We start from the raw sequence: 22414 nt of genomic DNA on the forward strand, positions 1-22414 counted from the left end.
AGGAGTGTCTGGTTATCATCTAAGGTAATGATAGCTTTGTACATTTAGAATTCCCCCTCCCCAGATTAACCCTGACTGTGTATACTGCATGAAGGGAGACTAGCTCTGAGTATCAATTTAACCATGTGTTTGGTCATACTTAAATGTTGGCAATCTACTTAAATGTTGGCAATGAAAAGAATCCATACCATCCATATTTGGTTGTGTGGATAAAAATTATACTTGGAAACAATTTTCAAAAAGAAATTCTACCTCTTTTTGTCTAACCTTGCTCTTTTCCATAGCCATGGCTTATGACTTGAGTCTCTATCCAGCTACTTCATAAAATTTGCCTTTGGTCACAAAAGAAGAACCAGGAAAGATGTACCAATCCATCACCTATGCTTAAGAAACAATTAAAGTCTGTGTTTGTGAGTCAAATGTATCAACTTCACACATGAAGGAGAGTATATTATCATTGCTGAACTGATATGCCTAGTCTAAAATATTCAGTCTGGTCAAAATTTAGTATTGTCAAGAGGAAAATATACCCTTTTTAAGCCTTGTGTATAAAATCTTTAAATACTTATTCTTTCTCTATAGATGTATTGTGGTGAGTCCAGTGGAATTTTCTGGATAATACTTCAGAACCAAAAATGAAGATATGGTAAGGTAATAGAAGAATAAAAGTCTGTGTTAGTCAGATGACCTAAAGGGTCAAACTTAGAGGGCAATTTTTGCCAAAGATATTTTGCCAAAGAGCCTGTGGAATTAACTTGAACTTTACCTAAGACCAGAAGAAAACAAAGTTTGAATTTGGGGGAACTGTTTAGTAGTCTGTCACCCCAGCAAATTGCTCAAATTCCTTTGTGGCACCTAAGAATAGTCATTCACATAAAATTCACCAGATAGTTGCTCAGTTTTCCAGTCTATCTCATCTTCTGTATACACAGCCTAAATGTCAAAGGAAAGCTCTTCAGCATCAAATGGAAAACAAGATTGAATTTTATACAATGTAGCTAAAGCTTAAGTCATGCAATATAAATTGTGAACATCACAAACTTGAAAGCAATGGCAAAACAAAATAATATCTTCTAAAAAAGGTCCATAAGCACAATAACAAATGCTAAAAAGCAATCACCATTTGCCCTTTAGAAAAATGGTTTCTGAAAAATCTCCCTTCTTTATTATGTTTAATTACTGCCTTAAAAAAAAAAAAAAGACAAACATATCTGCCCACACCCTTCATTAAATGTGCTGGTTTACAAGACCTATCAGGAGCTATTCCATAGCAGCTCAAAAATCCTAAGAAAAACTAGGCTAACAAGAAGACAGTATTAATATGAATCAATGTTTTCTACCCAGAATACAATAAATTGAGATTTCATAGTAGTAAACCTTTTTCTCCTAATTTAGAGGATAGTAGCAAAATAGACTCTTGTGCAGCATGCCGTATAATGTTGACACAGATTCTGTTACTGTTTTACATATACCAATACAGAGTGATCATAAGGAAGGAGCCAATATTGACCTGCTAATTGACACTGATCCTTGGAGCAATCTCAATGTTTGCAACATTTCAATTTCAAAATGCATTTCAGCTATAATATGAGTGATTTATCATTTAGTAGTAGCTGTCAAAGTAAACTAGATAAAACAAAAACATCTGGAGCCCTAAATAGAGGAGAACAGTAGCTGAATTTCAATCCAAACCCAGTGTGCTCACTTCATTAGGAACAAGAAACATCTAATTAGTAATGAAATGTTTCGTGGTTTTAAGAGTGTTTGTACTTGAGTTCCAAAAGAGATGATGTAATATGCATTCTAGATATAAATAAGATTAAAGATCAGGAAGAGCAACCAACAAAGCCTCTCTAGAAAAATGTTAGGGAGCTTGGGAATTTATAAGGAGCAATACACATTGACATTTGGGAAGAGCTGATGCAGTTTATTGTTTTAAGATTTACCAGATAAGTACAAGGGGGGGATTTGATATACACAGATGTGACCATTTAAAAAATAAAAACGAAGGCCCATATAGTCCTTCTCTTAGCACAGTACTGCCTGATATAGGCATACACCATGGCACAGGAGTCTGATGTGGCCCCCTTCATACAGGAGATGAGCCTCTGCTGATCAGTTGAGTAATCTTTAAAGAACCACACCTGGTTGTTCCAAACTCAAGAAAGTGTGAGACTTGCCTTCTGTGGCATACATCTGAAGCTTATGAAAGGAAAAAGCTAAAATCAGGTGTCACAAAAAAGGCAGATATGTGGGAAAAGACCATAAGAAAACATATGAGGATTGCTTATAGTTCAATCAAAATCAATTAAACATATCTATTTGTAAAAAGACACTAGTTTGTTTTTAAGTGACTTAGTTAATTTGAATATGCTATTCAATTTCCCCTATAGTTTAATACATGCTGTTTGACTATCAAATGAGACATTTCTGGATGCTATATTTTTAGTCACACATCTTTGTTATTCAGTTCAGATGATATTAGTACAATTTTTAAAAATTGTATTTGTCTCAATCCATGATTTGTTTCTTTTTTTATCCATGATTTATTTCTAATTTGACATTATTCACTGAATTAGGTTAAAGTCAGCACACCTACTCTACACAAGCAGAACCTCTACAGTCTATCAAGAGCACAAGAAGTCAAATTCTTGTGCCTTAGAAGAAATTCCTTCAGAGCATGGAATGACTGGAATGTCACATTGATATGAATTAATGTAACATTTTAAAACATGTAGAGTAGGTGGCCATTCCAGCCGAAATTGCATGTACTGTCAAAGGGAACTGATTATTGGAGAATCGATTAAAAACTTAGTTGGCCTTTTGCATAAGATGAGTGGTGCTTTTGTCACATCAGCAATTAATTCTAGGGCAGATGTAAAAATAACATAATAAATTAGATTTTGCTTGATGTAGGGAGGGCACATTAGGATGAGGTTTTAAAATTTTCTGATCACTAGAGTGCCACTTAACACATTGGAATACTGCTCTATTAGATTCTCAGGAGGCATGAAAGTAATGATGACAGGTATTTCCCCCCATCCTTTGGCCAGGCCTCCATTAAATAAACAGTTAAAGATATTTGAGGCTATTTCCTGGACAATTCAAGCCAAATGACCCATTTGGTTCTAATTACTGGAACATCTTAGGCATCTGGTCATGTTTAGATCAGAGGGTGAACAATGGAAAATAACCATGATGTGACTGATCCATCATATCTGCCTCTCTTTCCTATGTCTATAGATTTTTCAGTCTGTTTAGTTGTTGATAGTTTAATAAAGAAGAAGTAGGATTGGAGATGGGAGGAGAGCAGAAAATAATAAAAGGGGTATTTTTAGTAGCTTGGGTATGTGTTTTTATCATTGCCTTCTTTATAAATAAGGAATGTGCTAGTAGAAAGGGATTAAATAACTTGCTTTACCATCAACAGATCAAAGGGAGAACTAGGTACGGCAAAATCTGCAAACTAGATCTGTCTATAATTCCCTTAGAGAACACTACAGACATGTTTTTTGTTTGTTTTTGTTTTTTGTTTTTTGTTTTTTTTAGAAAAGTGAGCTCCAAAGCAGTGATAATATTGGTCATTTGCACAAATGAGTTACTTCCTCACATATTTCCTGTTAAATCCCAGGTCAGGCAGATATAAAGCTATTTCACAGTAATCACAGCTTAAAGTGGGTGTGCCTATGTTTAAGTTTCTGTCACACCATTTAGAAATAGCATTTTCTCTGTCTCAAAAATTCTTGCACCTACTTATCCCACTAGGATGCTGTGTGGATTCATGTGATAACATTTATGAAACATTATGTACTCCATGGAAGAAAGGGGTTATAGAAGTGTAAAGTATCATGTTCAATCATCATTATGATTATCCCCTAAAAACTTGTGAAGCCTATTCTCTAGCACATTTTCCCTGTACGTGCAAGGTTCTATTTATCAGTAATGAACAAATAGTAATCGAAGGTTCCATATTTTAAGAATTTGAGTATTAATTCTAAAGAATTACAGCACTAGATAAGCAGGTAACTGCTACAGCACTCTATTCGTGCCTATGATCAGTTGGAGTTCCGGCATCAGTGTTCAGGCTGCACAGAAAAAACAATAAGACCTGGTCAAAATTTCATTATGACAAAGAAAATCCAAAATCTACTCAATGAACTTCGCTGGAAACCACAAAATGGCTTTATAGTATTTTGCTGTGCTATATATATTCAAGATTTGAATGAATCTCTGTGTAATAAATGTATTATTTTATTAGACTTATCCCTTTAACATATATTCATTGGTGTGAGTTTCATTCTATTAAAAATGAAATTATACAAAGGTGAGCAAAACTGTAGATTTACAGTAGTTTAAAACTTAATCTTATTCTCTCAGGGTGATATTGACAATATAAAAATAGTGTAAATGATATTTCCTAACTCTAAAATATGCTTATGAGCCCTTTGTGCATGCTACTGTTTTACAATCTGCAGTGAAATGCATGACTAGCTTAATAAGCAAGGCATTAAGAAAGGTTTCTCCCCCTTCATAATCTAAAACATGAATAAAGATCCACACCATTTTCCCTGAGTCAAAATCTTTGTTAATGATTGCAATTTCCCCTCAGGATGAGATTTCCTTCCCTCACAGAATGGTTATTTAAAAGTAACTTCTCACTGTGTATTTATTTTTTTAATTTTTTAGTAGTTGACACACAGTATTACATTAGCTCCAGGTGTACAACATAGTAAATCAACATCTCTATATGTTATTTTATGCTCACCACAAATGTAGCTACCATCTGTCACCATACAAGGCTATTACAATACCATTGACTGTATTCTTTATGCTGTGCCTTTTATTCCTACAACTCATTCATTCCATAACGGGAAGCCTGTATTAAAAAAAAAAAAAAAAAAAAAAACTGCAAAGAAATTTGTCTATTATGTTTTTGAAGTTTCAATTTACGTTTGGAAAAAGTTATTTTTCCTACCCAGAGCTCATGTTTTCTTTCAAGTGTTCCCTCAGCACTTACTCACTTATATAAACAATGGGGTTAGAGAGTGCACTTGATATGATGAGCACTGGGTATTGTATGTAAGTGATGATTCACTGAATTCTACTCCTGAAACCAACATTGTACTGTATGTTAACTAACTATAATTTAAATAAAAATTTGGGGAAAAAAAGGAGTGCACTTGTTTTGATAAGCACCGGGTGTTGTTATGTAACTGTTAAATCACTAAATTGTACACATGAAACTAATATTACACTGATGTTAACTAACTGGAATTTAAATAAAAACTTTTAAAAAGACAATGAGATTTCCTTAAGAACTGATAGGCTTCATCATAGGCATATTTGGGGCTATCAAACCTTTCTTTTGCGGTAGCTACCTTATTCATGAACTAATGGCAATATTTTATAAACAATTTCTCCAGCTAAGTAGTAAGTTTTATGTTTTCTTTAAGTTGCTTAACTAGTGATGTGTTTCTAATCTTCAAATGGGCACTGTACTATTTGGCACTAAATAAGATCATATCTGAAAGGCCATGTTTTCCTAACCTGAATAAGAGAGAGATAAAACAATGTGCTGGTTAATGCTCCTATTCAGTCTTAGGTTCAATCCAAATTAAATATTCAGTCTTGTATGAGTTCTACTTCATTGTGGAAACAAGTTCTGAATGTGCCATTCTCAAATCAAATAAGTGATAACAGTTTGGGGTCCAGTTAGATATTAGTACAGTAGTATAAATATGGAGCTACTATTTTGAAAATAGGAAAAGTAGACTAATGCAAGAAAGGGGTAGATAATAAAATAGTATAGCATTCGATTACTCTTCTTCTAGAGAAAGCATTGTTTTAGAGTCATTTTTTAACAGGGTCTGATGTGGCATCTTTTAAAAAAAATGGAAGTTTCTTGAAAATAATAACCACTTGACTTTATTAGACCCCAAATTTCTGATTTATATTTTAATCAAAACAAAGATCAGTACAGGTTGCCTTTTCTTTACAAATGGTGTCACAGTAGAACATCAATCTCGTCACTTTTAACTCACTTTGTTTTTGTGAATTAATTCTTTAATTTCCCCTTTTCCCCTTTATTTAATCTCTAGTCTTTGAAAGACCCACCCTAAAAAGGTGGCATATACCCTTCTCTTCTCATATGAGGATAAATTATAAAAAATATATTTGCCATAACTGTATACTGAAGAGAATATGTTTTAAAGGAAGTTTTATACATCAATTATATGCCAAATATTTCACTCTTACTAAAATCTACACATGGAAACACAAATGCTAACTTCATATGTATTTTATTAGGAATAGTAATAATGAAATCTTGTATTTGTCATACTTGTCAGAAAGTATGGATCTAACATATTGAAGAGGATGATTAGGCAAATATAATAATTATTATTTTACTAAAATTAAGGAAGAGATAGGTTGAATTACTTCTCAAGCTTAGTAACTGAGTTAGCCAGTTAGTGACTGAAAAATTCTGACTACTAGACCAGGGCTCTTCCTACACTGTGTCTCCCACAGACCAGATATAAAATGTCAATAAAAGTGCATGTGTCCAATACACAGACCTACAATTTTTGAGCCACAATAAGAGCTCTAGATGTACTTGAATTCTACTTTCCTACAGAGAAAAGAAAGGAAAAGAAAGAAAAATAAATACAAACTAGTATTTATGGAACACTGACTATGTTAGGAGCCATACTAAGCCATTCTAAGCACTTGTGTCACATGTGGAATGTCATATTCTTTCACTACTTCTTATAGATAATGCCATGGTGAAAAGTGGTAAGTTGCTTATGTCGTTCTTCTAAAAATCTAAGTTTGTATTACCCACCTCCCATAAGCATATAATTTTAGAAATATTTTGTAAAGGTCAAATTTATATGAGTTTTATTTAGGAAGCATATTGTAAATATTTTATGTAATATTTAAAAGTACAGTTAAGTTATTTTTTACAACTTTTAGCTACTCCTTTTGTATGTTAAACTAATAGAAAAACATCATAATCCTACATTTCAAAGGAATTAAAATGTGTGATCAAAATATGGAGGAAAATGAAAATGAAAGTAATGGGAAAACATTAAATGTTTACTTGAACAACATTAAAAAGGACCACATCCAACATTTCCCATGGAAGGTTGAAATGCAGTTACCAGGAGACTGTAAAATTTGAGTTGCAGGTTATGCCTCACCCATTTTAAATGGCTACTCACCAATGCTGAGATCAACATGATATTCATCTGTATTTTTTTTAAAGTAAATACAAGCACTTAAAAATTTATGGGGCAATAGGGAAATAGTGAAGAAATGTTTATAAAAATGCTGTTTTCTTTAAAGTTAAAAGAGGAATTGGTGAAATGTTGTCCAAATAACCATTTGCATTACTGAGATAAGTAGATTGCAGTTTAAGTAAGCAGATTATTATTAATGTTAATTTTCAAACATTAAACAAGTAAATTATAAACTGTGGGGGTCAACAGATTAGGGGACTTCAAGGAGGTCTGTATAAAATCTAAAGAATGTTTTTCTTTAAATTTATTTTAATTTCCAAAATTGATTGCTATGTGGTTATTATAAATGAGAAAGAAGTTCCTTATAGAAAACAAATAAGACTTTATGCTAACGGCCCACGGTAAAGAATCCTGGCCTAAATTACATAACTGAGGATCTGTTAAGGTCTTGTTCCGATAGATGATGTGAGTTTTGCCACAAATAGAAAAGTTTTTTCTATTTTTATTTCAACTTCTCTACACCGTTTTAAATAGAAAAGAGAGCTGTATGGTATTTGTGTAGTTTTTATAAGCACTACCCCAATCTCTGCGAAGTTTTAAGGCAGAAGTGATTATTTAATTAGAGTTGGTTTTAGGCTATTTTTGGTTAATTAACTACGAGCTGGAAAAGCTTTCTTCCATCTAGGTCCTGCTGCATTGTTCTGCATAGGATAATGTTTCAGTCTAGTTAAATATCCTAGCTAGCTGACCATGAGAAATTTTAACAGTATGGATTGAAAGTGATAATATCAACACAAATTGACAATAAGGATAACGACCGAGGGAGTTAAGATTCTTATGTTTTATTTATTTTTTATTATGTTAAGTTAGTCACCATACAGTAGTTCATTAGTTTTTGATGTTTCAGAACCCACTGTCAGTAGCAAGCCAAATAACTTCTCTTAGGCTATTTCCCTACTTATAAAATGAAGGTTAATCATACCTATCTTAATTATCATACAGGGATAATCCTGGTAGAGGATGTGCATATTAAGAATGGCACAAAGACAAAATCCTCTTTCTGATGGAATTGTTACTATTGAGAGAACTAACAGTAAGCCTGGGCTTGCCACATTTTGTACAACTGAACAGGAAAACTTAACTAAATATAAAAAAAATCAAAGCCTTCAAAAGGAAGGGAGACTGGAGGGAACTGGGAAGGGAGACATCTTAAACGGATTTATTATTTGAGTTCCTGGAGGCAACCATGCCTAAATCTATCCCTGGAAGTTTCAGTTAACTCACCCAATAAGTTACCTTTTTAAATTAAGCCCTCCCTCACCCTATCCCCAAAAAAGAAAAGAATGGCACAAAGTTCACCAGGCTACACAAATACTAGATCTTGCCTTTCTTTTTTTCATTATTCCAGTTTTAGGATTATTCAATAAGCATGTTGGTATAGAACCAGAAAACATTTACGTGGCTGCAACATCATTCTGCTTTTTTTTTTTTTTTCATTTTATTCTACTTATTTAAAGAAAGTGGTATGACAACAATGACATATTATTACAGCCTTCTATGAAAATGCTGTGTGCTTTTAATTAATTTAATTAATCATTAATTAATTAAATGTGAAACCGAGGGACTTTTAATCAGAGAAAGTTTTCCTTTTGCATTTTCCTCAAGCTTATCTGGGTATGGGGAGGGATAGAGTGAATTTTAAGCTTAAAAATGTGTAAGTACAGAGGAGGGAGCATAAAGTAACTGGTTAAGCAGTTATAGAGTTGAGTTAAACAACCCTTCCTAGGTAAGAGTCAGAAAGATCTTTTGATTAATGAATTAGTTCTATAGACTTCCAAAATGCTGAATAGCAGAGCAACCTATTTTGGATTACAAGTCTCACTATCTTGCTATCACTACAATTACAATTTCATCTATTTTGTAAGTGAGATGTAACTGGAATTGTATGTCTTAGATCTGCAGATGCGACTTTATGTTATCATCATTAGTGTGACAGCATTTCAGTCATTGCAAATATTCTGTTAACAATGTAGTGGTAGGTGGTGCAAGCCACCCCTTGACAACCAAGCCCTAAATCATCAAGTAATGTAAGCTCTTTACATCCTCCTTAGAAAGAACTAAAAGCAAAATGTGTGCTATAATCTGACAGGTATTTCACAGAAAAAGGTATGATATGGTCTGGGAGGTACCATCAATCAAGATAAAAATCCTGTGAAGAATGAAGAAAATGAGAGAGAAATACTTCCAGGGGGAGAAAATAAAAAGACTCGGACCATCTAATGAATCTTACAGGGAAAAAGTACTGCTGCTTTAGAGGAAGATGCTAAAATCTTCTCTGTAGGGTGTGTGCTACAGTCTTTTTTCACTCTATGATGGCAGTTGCAGTAAAGTTTCTCTGAGTAGTAAAAGGCTCCTACTCTTAAAGGAAGCATTTAAGAGGAAAGAAGACCCACTTCCCACAATCATTCTAATCTCTGACACACTGTACACTTTAGAAAAGAACGTTTCCACTTTACAGTGGGAATATTAAAGTGCCTATGTATACCTTCCAGCATAGTATGAGACATAAAAGGGGAGGACAATTAATGATTGATGAAGATAGAGTGGGAAGTAGTCTGTGGAACCCCAGGAGAAAGATGTAGAGCACAATGTGGTGGGAATTAGTAGAAAAGCCTATAGAGAAATTCTACCTGCTCTCCTTTTAGTTTTTCTTGTCAAATCACATACATGGCAAGTAATCACATACGATTTAGTATTTCCAGTCTCCTTACTTGCTCCTACCATCACTTTCATTGCTATTCTACCAGATTCTGCAATAACAATTTAGCCCAAGGGTAATTGTTTCCAATAAATTTTGGCATGCCATCTGAAGCTCATTGGAGGAATGTTATGCTGGGTAACCAAGTGAGCAGCAAAGATGGAATATAAGGAAGTTTCAAAGGTCAAGGAAGGCTAGACATTGCTCAAATTGATTTTGAGAGAGTAGATGAGAATATACATAATCATATATATTTCATAGTATAAATATATATTAAAATTTCTATATTATAAACATATATTAAATTACATTGTAAGATATAAGTGTGTTTTTTAGCATAGAAGTGTTAAAATTGTGTCTGTTACTGTTAGAGTCAAATGACACTTTAGTCACCTTCTTTTAATTCTTCAGTGGCATCTTCACCAAGTGCTGCATAGATGAGATCATGCTTTTTATATTTTAGAATGGTTAGTCTATATTTTCTGAATAAGCTTTCACATTTTTCTGAACAAAAATGGCTCAGAAGGGAAAAAATTTTAGTAGGTTTATCTTTTGCATCAAATTTTGGTTTACTTTTAACATGTAGGTTAGATTTAATATCTATTTCCGGAGTGTTAGTAGCAAAAGGAAGGAAAATTAAGATTCCACCATATTTATGGAAAAATATATTCTAGTGTTAAATCATTTTGTGTCATGGTCAAACATGTAGAGAGAAAAAGCAAATGTAAAAATTATTCGCACAGACTGACATTCTTCTTGCAAAAACAGTTTCTAATTTGTCTGTTTTTTAAATTTTGTTTCGTTTTCCCCAAACAAATACAATGGCAGGAACAGGAGCAATGTGTCACTGTGCCCTTGCAATTTATGATGTTATCTCCCTTGAACTTTTTAAATTTTATTTCATTACTAGAAAGTCAGTTCATGAAGGCTGTTGTGTGTTTTCTAAAACTTAAGAGCTTCATATCCTGGGCTTGTTTTATCTGTCATTATTAATATGATGAGGTCAATTTTCAAAAATTTAAGAACATGCACTGTCAACTGTAGCAGTAACCCCTAACAATGAAATATAGTCATACAAGAGTTAACTAAGGTATAAACATGCAAAAGAAGTCTCCCTGTGATCGTAAAATGATGTTATTTTCTGTTCAGCAGTTCATGTTACTGCCGTTCGTGCTAATTAATTAAAGGAGCTGTTGCTCTAACGGGCAAACAGGGAATCTAAGAAACTGCAAGGGTTTTTAGGTCTCCAAGTGAAGATAAGGCAATCTGGGCGCGGGCAATCAAATGTAATGAAATCACTTGTCAGTGCTAAGCTTGCAAAAACTGTGAAGTTTGACTAGGGAGTAAAAGGATTATAATTAGATTTCCGATAGGATAATAACTAAATGGCAGAACACAGTAAAGAGAAAATATTACTTTGTTAGCTAATGGTACTGCTGTTCAGTTTTAGTTTTTATCAGTGCACTTGTAGCTGTGCTAATTTAATTTGCTTTTATCAGCAGAAATGCACTACGCAAATGGTACTTGAACGTCATTTGCAAAAATCATTGATCCGATGGTGCACTTAATGACACCCAGTATGTTTATTTTATGTGAAACAGAGATTGGATGATAAGATGGTTAATGTGCTGTCTTGCAGGTCCTCAACTGAGTTATGTGAATCTAGGTGGGACAATATTATTGTATATGCTCCACCAAATCCTTCACCTCCATCAATAGTGGACAGAGCCATTAGAATGAATATGTATTCATTGTTTGATCACCTTAAAATATTCAGAAGGAGCTGCTATAATAGACTGCTAAAATAAGGGTTACAAAAGGTGGCTTATGCATACCTTGTCTGTCAAACAATATTCGAAGCATAAAAGAAATGAAATAACTAAGCTAAAGAGATTTAGAATACATATAAGAATCTTAGCACAAAGAATCTTTGTACTAAAGTCCATGTGATAATTATCATAAAACTGTATATGACTTTATTACTTTTAAAGGGGGCCAAGCAACATTCTTCCAAAGTCCTCTTTAAAACTCTTTTAAGGAGATATCCCATTGGAACTAATTTAATTTCCAAAAGCGAGAACACTGGGTGATTGATAGATTTCTATCCAGCAGAGCTATTGACAATAGGAAGAGAAAAGGCTTCACTGATGCTGGAATTGTTTGCTGTGATAAAGATGAGTTTTGGAAATGGCACTGGATTGGCATGCCTGAATTGACCCTCATAAACAATGCTAGCAAATACTTTTCCAAGATAAAAAATGGGTAACTGAGGGAAATGGAAAGATGAAATCAGTATCAAAATAAGTCCCAAAAGATAAAAACTATAACACACAAGAACAAAAGTAATTAGGAAGAATGAAAAAATAATGGCTAAGTTTGCATTTTATGTTTTCCAGGCATTATACATTTTCTGAAGTTCATAAATGCATATAAAAGTAATTTTTCAATACTGAACATCTTAAATAATAAGTAACATTACTGGGATTTTCAGATAATTATTTGAATTGATTGATTTTGTGAACTATATGCAAAATAGTTCTGATAGTATTTTCAGGCACCTATCCTACTGGCTAATAAAACCTTTTTTTTTTTTTGCTCAAAAAATAAACTTATTTTAGATATTAAATTGTGATTCTACTGTCATATTAACACAAAGCATTCACTCTAGTTTTCCATAAATTGATGATGGGAACTTTATCATTTATAGTGCTTAAATGCTATGCTAAGAGAGATGAGAATGTGTACTTTTCCATTTTCATTACATTTATCAAGATTATTTAACGTAACCTAAAAGGCAGATATTCAATAAGTAATTATTAACACACCATACTTTACCATATATTGACACTGTTAATGACAAATATTAGACAATTTGATCTGTAATTTGAAAAAAGTAATAAAAGTTAATTCCCTTGCTTTAAAATCAATTCTATCTTAATCCTTTTAAAAGTGTACTAATTCCCTCATGTTTAGCCAGCAAAAAATAGTAGAACTTATTAAAAGTATGCTCAATGAAAATAAATATTAAATGTGTCCTACCCTAATCACAAATTAATATGCAAAAGCTATTCTTTGCAGATTTTGTTAAAATAAGGAAATTTAAACCAAATAGAAGGCTTTTGATTTATATCTAACCTCCCCTGAATAAGATATCTGTTTTTTGTTGCATGGAAATTAAATAACTTTAGGACAGTAAAAAAGCTTGTATTTATTTCAGAGTTGGGAAAGATGTTACTGCTGCAACTTAAAGGCACCATATACATTAAACAAACAGCAATGAATTGAAAGTATAAGATTAAAGGATAATAAAGATACAACCCACTGATGGTGTGTTTGCTTTAACCTCTCCAGTTCCAAAGCTGACCTTATATCCCATCAAAGGAGGGGCACAATCAAACTCAATGTTCCATAAAAGACTGGGTCTGTATTTGTGTGCCACAATTAAGAAGTCATCAAATGCTTCAGGCTTATTCAACCCTACCTTGGCCCACTATGTGGTAGCAAACTCAACTAGTGGTAGCCCACAACTAGTAGGGCTTTCCTCATAAATTTAACTGTGGTGAATTGATTGGACAAACACTGAGTCTCATCCATACTGGCTTTGGTCACATTGACACAGCTTTTAAATTGAGGGAAGAATGCAGGCAAGCAAAAGAGGGATAAGAAATATCAAAAGCTTTACTGAATGAACTAAACATACATGCTTTCACACTTCGCAAAATTAACGCATTAATTAGGTCTACTCAACTGCAGCAGAAACAGGCATTATCAGAAGATCTATGAACTCTACATTCCTTGTTTTGTAAAAATGATGGACAAATCTACATGAATGAGGGTTTCTAAATTTTCTGAAACTGACACATAAATGGTGACACACAAAAGAACCCAACTGGATCTTTTAGTCACGTCTGGTTTTGTTGCCTTCATGCAGATCCAGTCATCACACAATGGAAAGGCATTGATCAGTTAATCCTCTAGCAAGCAAGATATCCATGATTGTCTTGCTTTCTGAATTTAGGAAATCATTTTCTCATGGAGTTGCCTTTTCTTTTTTATTAGAGTGAGACATTTTTTCATATTAAACATAAAAATAAAGGTAATCTGCATACAAAGGGCTAGAAAACTGCATTAGAATCAGACTAGAAAAACTCCAGTGGTTAAATTCAATTTCTCTTTTCAGGTTGTTTTGCAGTCCAGTGAAATTCTATATTGATTTGTTTCATCTATTCTCTTACTACTAGGTGTTTTTAAATATTTTAAAGGATCTAAGCATTTATGGGAATCCTGAGAATCATGAATAAGTCGTGGTCTTATTTCCATATTTATATGGTTTCTCAAGTTACCTAATTTGGTATTGGAATTTAGAAGTTGATAAAAAGTATTGTCTAAAACTCATTAAACATATTGATAGGTTATGATTATTCTACCTGTGGCTTTTACAAACATTAGTGAGATTTTTAAAAGTATATTATTGAAAAACTTTGGAAAGGTAAATTATATTCACATTTATGCATTTTTAGAATATGCCTAACACATAAATATACATCCTTTTAACAGCTAAACATACAAGAAATTTGCCCACATTGTATATGTAAAATTATTAGTCCCTATGTATATAATCTCAAAAAACATTGAAGACTTCTGCCTCTGCCATAAAGTAAGAAGAATTAAACTTATTTCTTTTATTTATATAAAGAATATCAACATAGGAGCTCATGCCTACCCCATATCCGACAGTTATAGAGAGGAGTATGCTGTTTACTGTACCTTGCATAGCAGTACTATCATGAGAAGTCCCATTGTTGTCTATTTCAATGTCTGGAATTCCAGTATCTGAAAGAAGTGACATTCAAGATTAAGGTACAATTCTATTTGTTTCTGATTCTACTTAAAATGAAACCAGTAATTTGGTCCTATAGATAACACAAGACCTTAGATGGAATTTTTGTTTTTGCTTTTGTATGTCTGTTTTTAATGGTAAGAGGGAGGATTATAAACTATAGCTGAATTCTACAATTTGGCATATAGTTTCAAGTATATAGTAAATACTTATTTACTTTATTCTCTAGATATAATTCTAAGGAAAATAATCCCCTCAGACTATCAGGTAACATGACCTGACTGTAGAATAAGAAAAAGATGGATACAATTGCATAAATGGGACTTCCCCATTCTTATGCTATACTTTTCATTGTAAAATGTGATAGATGATGAGATTATCTCTATGCTAAGCACACTGAACACCAAAGCACAAGTTATGGTTTGGGGTCTTTATGCAGTATTGGCTATAAGGACAAAAAGATACACAAATTGTTTTTGAAAAAAATTTGAGATAAAAGAAGTAGTTAGGTTTTTATTTTCAATTTTAAATATGAGATGTGATTATCTAAAAGCTATCCATATCCATGAAGCACAGCTTTATATGAGCATTTCTGTATATACACATTTGCTTGGACGCTCTTGGGTAATGTGATAATAGATGCCAATGTATCACCCAATGCCATCAAAGATTAATATAAGAAAATGATTTGAATACAAGGTACCCATCATGCTGTAGAAACAGTTGTTTTTCCTTCATGATAGAAAAGCTAGACCTAGATGGAGTTCAATTATGGGTGGATTTTAAATATGTAAAAAAGAAGTCAAACCACTTCAGAATGACAAGTTCAGGGCCTCAAATAACAATAGTGAGTGCACAGAACATATGTCCCATTGCTACTCAAGATGTCCCATTGTGTAAAATATTAATGTATAATTACTTACTCTTTTTTTTTTCTGTGTCTCAACAAGGCATGGTTAGCATGAGCTAATAATCTAGCATTGTATTTCTATTGATTGTGAGCACAATGATCCAAGACAGTCACAGTAAAAAGGGAATTGAACTTTTGGAAAGAAAGAATATGACTCACATTTATAAAAAATTCTCTACTCATTCTTAGTATAGGACACTGAAGCACCCTTTTAGTTTTATATGTATGGGGTATGTGTACATGTGTGTGTAAATTTATTAGGCTTATACTTGCTGTACACACATATTAGTTAATATACATATGTATATTTAACATGTCAGTTAAAAATATAAACTGTCAATGTGCTATGAAAGAAGAACCTGAATATTCTATGAGATGAAATGATGTTGTGGGGTTTCATAATCGAAAATGTAATAAGAAAAATTTGGAATTAAGATATTTCATGACAGAAGCATCTCTTCTCATAAAATCTCCAGGAATGTACTTAGAACACTTTTTTTTCATCCAGGCCCTCCTTAAACCCTCAACGCTGATGCAATCTACATTAAAGAAACCAGCATCCTATAACTCATTAAAATAGAGTACACCAATCATCAGCATATTTTAATATGAATGGACATAAAATACTTACATTTTAGGTGCAAGGAGTTATCAGTATTACTGCTGCTACTGCAAAAGTCAGCAGGGTTTCCTGTTATTCCTAGGCTTTTTGTATCTCCCAGAAGAGGGATTATTTTGATACATTTAATTAATAACTAAAGCACTTGGCCTCAAATTGATTTTTTAATTATTCTTGAACAGAGCCTACCCCTCCCTTCCTTCCTTCCTTTGTTCTTCCTTCCTTCCTTCCTTTCTTCCTTTCTTTCTTCTTTCTTTCTTTCTTTCTTTCTTTCTTTCTTTCTTTCTTTCTTTCGTTCTTTCTTTTTCTTTCTTCTTTCTCTTTCTTTCTTTCTTTCTCTTTCTTATCCCTCTCTCTCTCTTTTAAATCGGGTTTTTTTCTTTTTGTACCTTGAGTGTGAAAGTCCAAATCTGACATTACCTTTCAACATCCTCAGGCCACTGTCACTACTAGTGGCTTGCCTAAGTGCTTGTTCCACTTGTTCCCGGCGCTTTGATTCAAATTCCAAGGCTTCTTGCAATTTTCTCTTGGCTTTTTTCTCCTTCTTCAGACGCTTTTGCATGGTAGCTAAAACATGGAAAAGTAAATGGTTGGCAAAACTTCGGCCAACAGTTGCCAGTTTTGGTGGATTATAAACCATAGATACAGATACAAAGAGACACAAATCATATCATTAGCTTCTTTTGGTTCCAGTTCTCATTAGATTCAACCAGATGTTCAATCATACAATTTGCTTCTTTTTGCTTTCACCTTTCCAGTGCATATGCTTTATAATAAACATACATTTGTATGGCAGTGGTAGTAGCGGTAGAAAATTATTTTCTACTTTCACTAACTACATGCTTGTAATGATAGCATTAAATATTTGATAATTTCTTAGAATTATTGGACACCTGCAATATATTGGTTCATAGCAGGGTTTTAAGTATACCAATCTTCATAGTCTTTCTGAATCAGTTTTTAAAAATTGAGATATTTTCATTGTGACAATAGAAAAACATTCAAGAAACATGTAAAATTAAAAATTTTAAACATGTTAAAAGTGTTTACATATAATTAAAATATTTTTATTGAACTAATTATGATGCTAATTTAAGTTTCATTTGCATTTATTTCACAGTTCAAGGTCTTTCACATAAATGACCTTCAGCAACTTGAAAAGAATAATTTACCCAGGTAAATTTATGTTTATGTGAAACAAAAATTCATAAGTCTGAGGTAATAACAAAATTGCAAAACTTGAAAAAAAGACACTGAGAAAATATGGTTTCTGTTACTTTTTAAAATATTTATTTATTTTGAGGGGGGAGGGGCAGAGGGAGAGAATCTTCAAGAAGACTCCCCACTAAGTGTGGAGACTCAGTGCAGGATCTATCTCACAACCCACAAGATCATGACCTGAGCCAAAACCAGGAATCTGACGCCTAGCTGACTGAGCCATCCAGGCATGCCTGGGTTCTGTTATTTTTTGATGAAAGATTATTAAATGAGGTTCAACATAAAAATATTTTACTATTTTAATTATACCTAATTATCACCATTCATATAAAGCATTTAACAAATTATTTAAATCAGAAATCTAGATTATTCAAATTAATGTATAATTTAATGTCCTTAATAATACAAAATTTTGCTTCTGGTAAAATCATTGGCTCAAGAACATTCTATATGTTGATTCCCTTGAAATTTATGATTACGTATATTACAAACAATGTCACAGTGAGGAGAGAAGCAAAAAAATGTGCACCTTTTAGCTCAAAAGACTGACCTAAGTAGCTTGCATTGTTTCAATAAGGATCACTTATGTGCTAATTGCTACATTCTTAAAGGGTCTCATGACTGCCTGTAAACCTCACTGATAGTTACCATGAACTGAATGATAAGCACCAGAGAAATATCGTGAAAGCAGTTTTATGAGTTGTTATTTGAAGAAGACATTTATGATGTCATACTCCCTGCACATCCCCTCCCTTTTGAGCACTAAGCATATAACCACCAGCTTCATACAGCAAAAAGTACAGCTCTTTCTGCCCATGGGTCCTGTCCCCATGCTACTTAAATAAACTTACTAAGTTGCACTGTAAAACATCTCAAGAATTCTCTTTTGACTGTCGTGCTCAACAATCCCACAGCATCAGCATATTACTTTAAATTATATAAATAAATAATAATAACTATCATTTATTTAGGATGTACTATGTACTGAACATTTTTTCTGGGACTATATCTAGGTTTTTAATTGGAAAAAAAATAATAGGAATTCTAAATATACATATATACACAAAATTATGTTTTTATATAATATTTACATATATATAATTACTATTCTTTCTATATACTTGGAGAGTTGTTACTTTTAACCATAAGATCAATTTCCCCCCTCTTTCTTTTTCTTTTTTCTAATTTTATTTTATTTTATTATGTTATATTAATCACCATACATTACATCATTAGTTTTTGATGTAGTGTTCCATGATTCATTGTTTGCATATAATACCCAGTGCTCCATTCAGTACGTGCCCTCTTTAATACCCATCACCAGGCTGACCCATCCCCCCAACCCCCTCCCCTCTAGAACCCTCAGTTTGTTTTTCAGAGTCCATAGTCTCTCATGGTTCGTCTCCCCCTCCGATTCTCCCCCTTCATTTTTCCCTTCCTGCTATCTTCTTTTTTTTTTTTAACATATAATGTATTATTTGTTTCAGAGGTACAGGTCTGTGATTCATCAGTCTTACACAATTCACAGCGCTCAACATAGCACATACCCTCCCCAATGTCTATCACCCAGCGACCCCATCCCTCGTACCCCCCACCACTCCAGCAACCCTCAGTTTGTTTCCTGAGATTAAGAATTCCTCATATCAGTGAGATCATATGATACATGTCTTTCTCTGATTGACTTATTTCACTCAGCATAATACCCTCCAGTTCCATCCACGTCGTTGCAAATGGCACGATTTCATTCCTTTTGATGGCTGCATAATATTCCATTGTATATATATACCCCACATCTTCTTTATCCATTCATCTGTCGATGGACATCTTGGCTCTTTCCATAGTTTGGCTATTGTGGACATTGCTGCTATAAACATCAGGGTGCACATACCCCTTCGGATCCCTACATTTGTATCTTTGCCCCCCCTCTTTCTTTTCAATCATATGACTTCAGATAAAGAGTTCACCCTTTGTCATAAAAAGTTGGTTATACTGGATATGAGATATTTAGGGAACTAGAAAGGATTTTAAGTGATTATCCAGTTCAGCTATTGGAATAGATGATGATACTGAGGTTTATAGAGATGAAGTACATAATTTTTTTCTAAATCAATGAGGATAAGAGATTAGGTTCCTATAATTATGCTAGTCATTGTATATAAATGTGAAAAACAGTGCTTAGCACAGAGCAAGTTGATAAGCATTAGCCAGTAGTAGTAGTACTAGTAGTAGTACTAGTAGTAGTGGCAGTAATGATAGTAGTAGTGATAATGTGATATGTTATGGTAGTAGCAGTGGTATTATTATTAGATCATAATATGCCACATTTATTAAATACAAATACTTCAGAATAAGTTTGATAGTAGATAAAATACTGCATCTACCATGTCTAGGCCATTTTTATTTTTATTTTTCTTAAAGATTTTATTTATTTATTTGAGAGTGCAAGTGAGCATGAGCTGGGGACAGAGAGCAGGAGCAGGCATGGGAGGAGAGCATGAGAGGGGTGTGGAAAGCATGTGGGGGGTAGAGCATGAGCCATAAGCAAAGGAGAGGGTAAGAGCTTGAGATGGGGGAGGGGCAGAGGGAGAGGGAGAAAGAGGTTGAAGCAGGCTCCCCACTGAGCAGGGAGCCCAACTCTGGGCTTGATCCCAGGACCCCAGGATCACAACCTGAGCCAATGGCAGATGCTCAACCAACTGAGCCACCCAGGCTCCCCTACCATGTCTAGTCCTCTTTAAAAGACAATAGATGTGATAATAATTATAAAGATAGACCTGAAGAGTCTATGAGAAGTTAATAAACAGAAATTGGTATGAGCACAACCCTAAAACTTAGAAGCCATTTTTATTCTATATAGTAGATATGCAGAAGTCAATCTGAGAATGTTATTATATTTAACATATGATTATTAGGTTCTTTAGTAGAAAAATTATTCAACTAAAAATATGTGTTTTTATGACTGTTAATCATAATAATCTATTTTGCATACCAAATGCCAGAAATAAATGATTTTTTTCTAAACTTTAAAAGACTAATTAACTTTTGCTTAATAGTATTTAATGACTTTGGCAAGATAAGGAGAGGTTTAATTCTTTTGTTTTTAAGATTTTATTTATTTATTTGTCTGTTTATTTATGTAAACTCTACAACCAATGTATGGCTTGAACTTACAACCTTGAGATCAGGAGTCACATGTTCTACCAACTGAGCCAACCCCCCATGGTACCCCCCATTTTTTTAAGATTTTATTTTTGGGTGTTATACAAAAACAATGAATCATGGATCACTACATCAAAAACTAATGATGTATTGTATGGTGACTAACATAACACAATAAAATAAAATTAAATTTAAAAAAGATTTTTTTTAAACAGGTTTAATTATTTTTAAATGCAGTGACTGAATTTATATTTTGAACCAGACTAACAGTGATTCCCAGGCCTTAAGGAAAATATACAGTAAGTTTTCAATTACTTGCCAAAATTTTTGGAATATACTACTTTGAAATAATGAAAAATTAGTGGATTTCACTCAACTGGAATTATTCTTCCTTGTTTAAGGAGACATTATCTACCTTGTGGATTTTCTCTCCCTTTCTTTGCCTCTCCTTCCCACTCTTTAATTATTTTATTGAATTTTTACTTAGTGACCCTTCCATAGAAGAGTAAGCAGAGAAGAGAAGAAGTTGAAATTCACAATCATCACTTTTGTTGATGTTTAGTAATTTATGGTAAATGTAAGGAAAAGGTGGAAACTATTAGCCGAAGTGAAGTTTTAAATTTTCTCTGGTTTTGATATGAACTAGTCTCTTTATCCATATATGTACATAATCTATTGTCTACCCATGGTTGGGAAAGTTATTCTATTTGTGAACATTAATTCTCCATTCTCTCTCTTTTGTCTCCATCCTTACTTATGCAATCCTTGTTCAGTCCTCACCACCACTGCCAGGAGCAAACTCATTTTACATAATTTCCTTGTTTTTAGTCTTACTCCAAGCCCTCTTTAATCTATTCCCAATGCCAAAGTGATCTAATTTAAATCAGACCAGATCATGCCCCCTGCTTATCTTTGACTACTTCCCATCACCTATAAGACAAAATCCAAGCTAATCTTTTACATGGTTAAAAATGTCTTTTACAGTTTAGCTTCTACCCTCATCTTTCTCCATCATCTCTTACAGTTCACTTCATAAAATTCAGAGCCACAGTAATAACAAACTTTATAGTTGTCAATGTATGAGGCTTCTTGCCTTCATGCTTATGCTCACTGATACCTCTATCTAGAATGTCTAAACCGCTCAGATGCTCTCATGCCCTTTCTTAGCCTACTGATCTTCAGATTCAAGTATTAGCATCAGGAAACCTTCCTCAATCATTCACTCCCCCACCAAGCTGAACTAACTACCCCTTCTCTATATAACCATATATACTGTGCATCATTGTTCTTGCCACTTTGTCTTGAAATTAACTGGTTGGTTGTGCTAGCCCTCTAAAATGTAAATCTCTCAAGGATAGGGACTGAGTTTTATTTATCTTAAATCCCCAGAATCTAGCACTGTTCTTGGCAAAGATTAAGCATTTCATCTACAAGAAATTATTAGATTAACTATATCCAGGGGTATTTTATGAAATTGTGAGAAAACTAAGAATATTCATATTTTCCAAATCTGCAACTGGCCTGAAGTCCAGATCTATTTCATTATCTTTAATAATAAAGAGAAATAGTATAAATATCTTAACAAGTGGATTACACACAGTATTTGATTCTTAGCTTGTCATTTTTTCGGTAGTTCCAAGCTATCCCTGAGAATATTTCTACTACTATTGAG

At 33.3% G+C, this 22414-nt stretch overlaps 1 protein-coding gene across 5 annotated transcripts in view; it reads right to left on the reverse strand.

Annotated features, from left to right (window-relative positions):
• Positions 1–314: 314 nt before the first annotated feature.
• The window catches only part of DACH2 (dachshund family transcription factor 2), an 890246-nt gene continuing 868146 nt past the window's right edge, over positions 315–22414 (reverse strand). For 3 of the 5 annotated variants that reach the window (XM_078064864.1, XM_078064866.1, XM_078064863.1), the window contains exon 11: positions 16625–16932. In XM_078064864.1, the coding sequence (XP_077920990.1) occupies positions 16709–16932 (224 nt within the window). In that variant the 3' untranslated portion in view covers positions 16625–16708. Of the gene's footprint in view, positions 4086–14763; positions 14830–16624; positions 16933–22414 lie in introns of those variants that run through there. The other 2 variants (XM_078064867.1, XM_078064865.1) reach the window with 1 other exon arrangement.

This window comes from Halichoerus grypus, chromosome X (genome assembly GCF_964656455.1).
Source record: "Halichoerus grypus chromosome X, mHalGry1.hap1.1, whole genome shotgun sequence".
NCBI lineage: Eukaryota > Metazoa > Chordata > Mammalia > Carnivora > Phocidae > Halichoerus > Halichoerus grypus.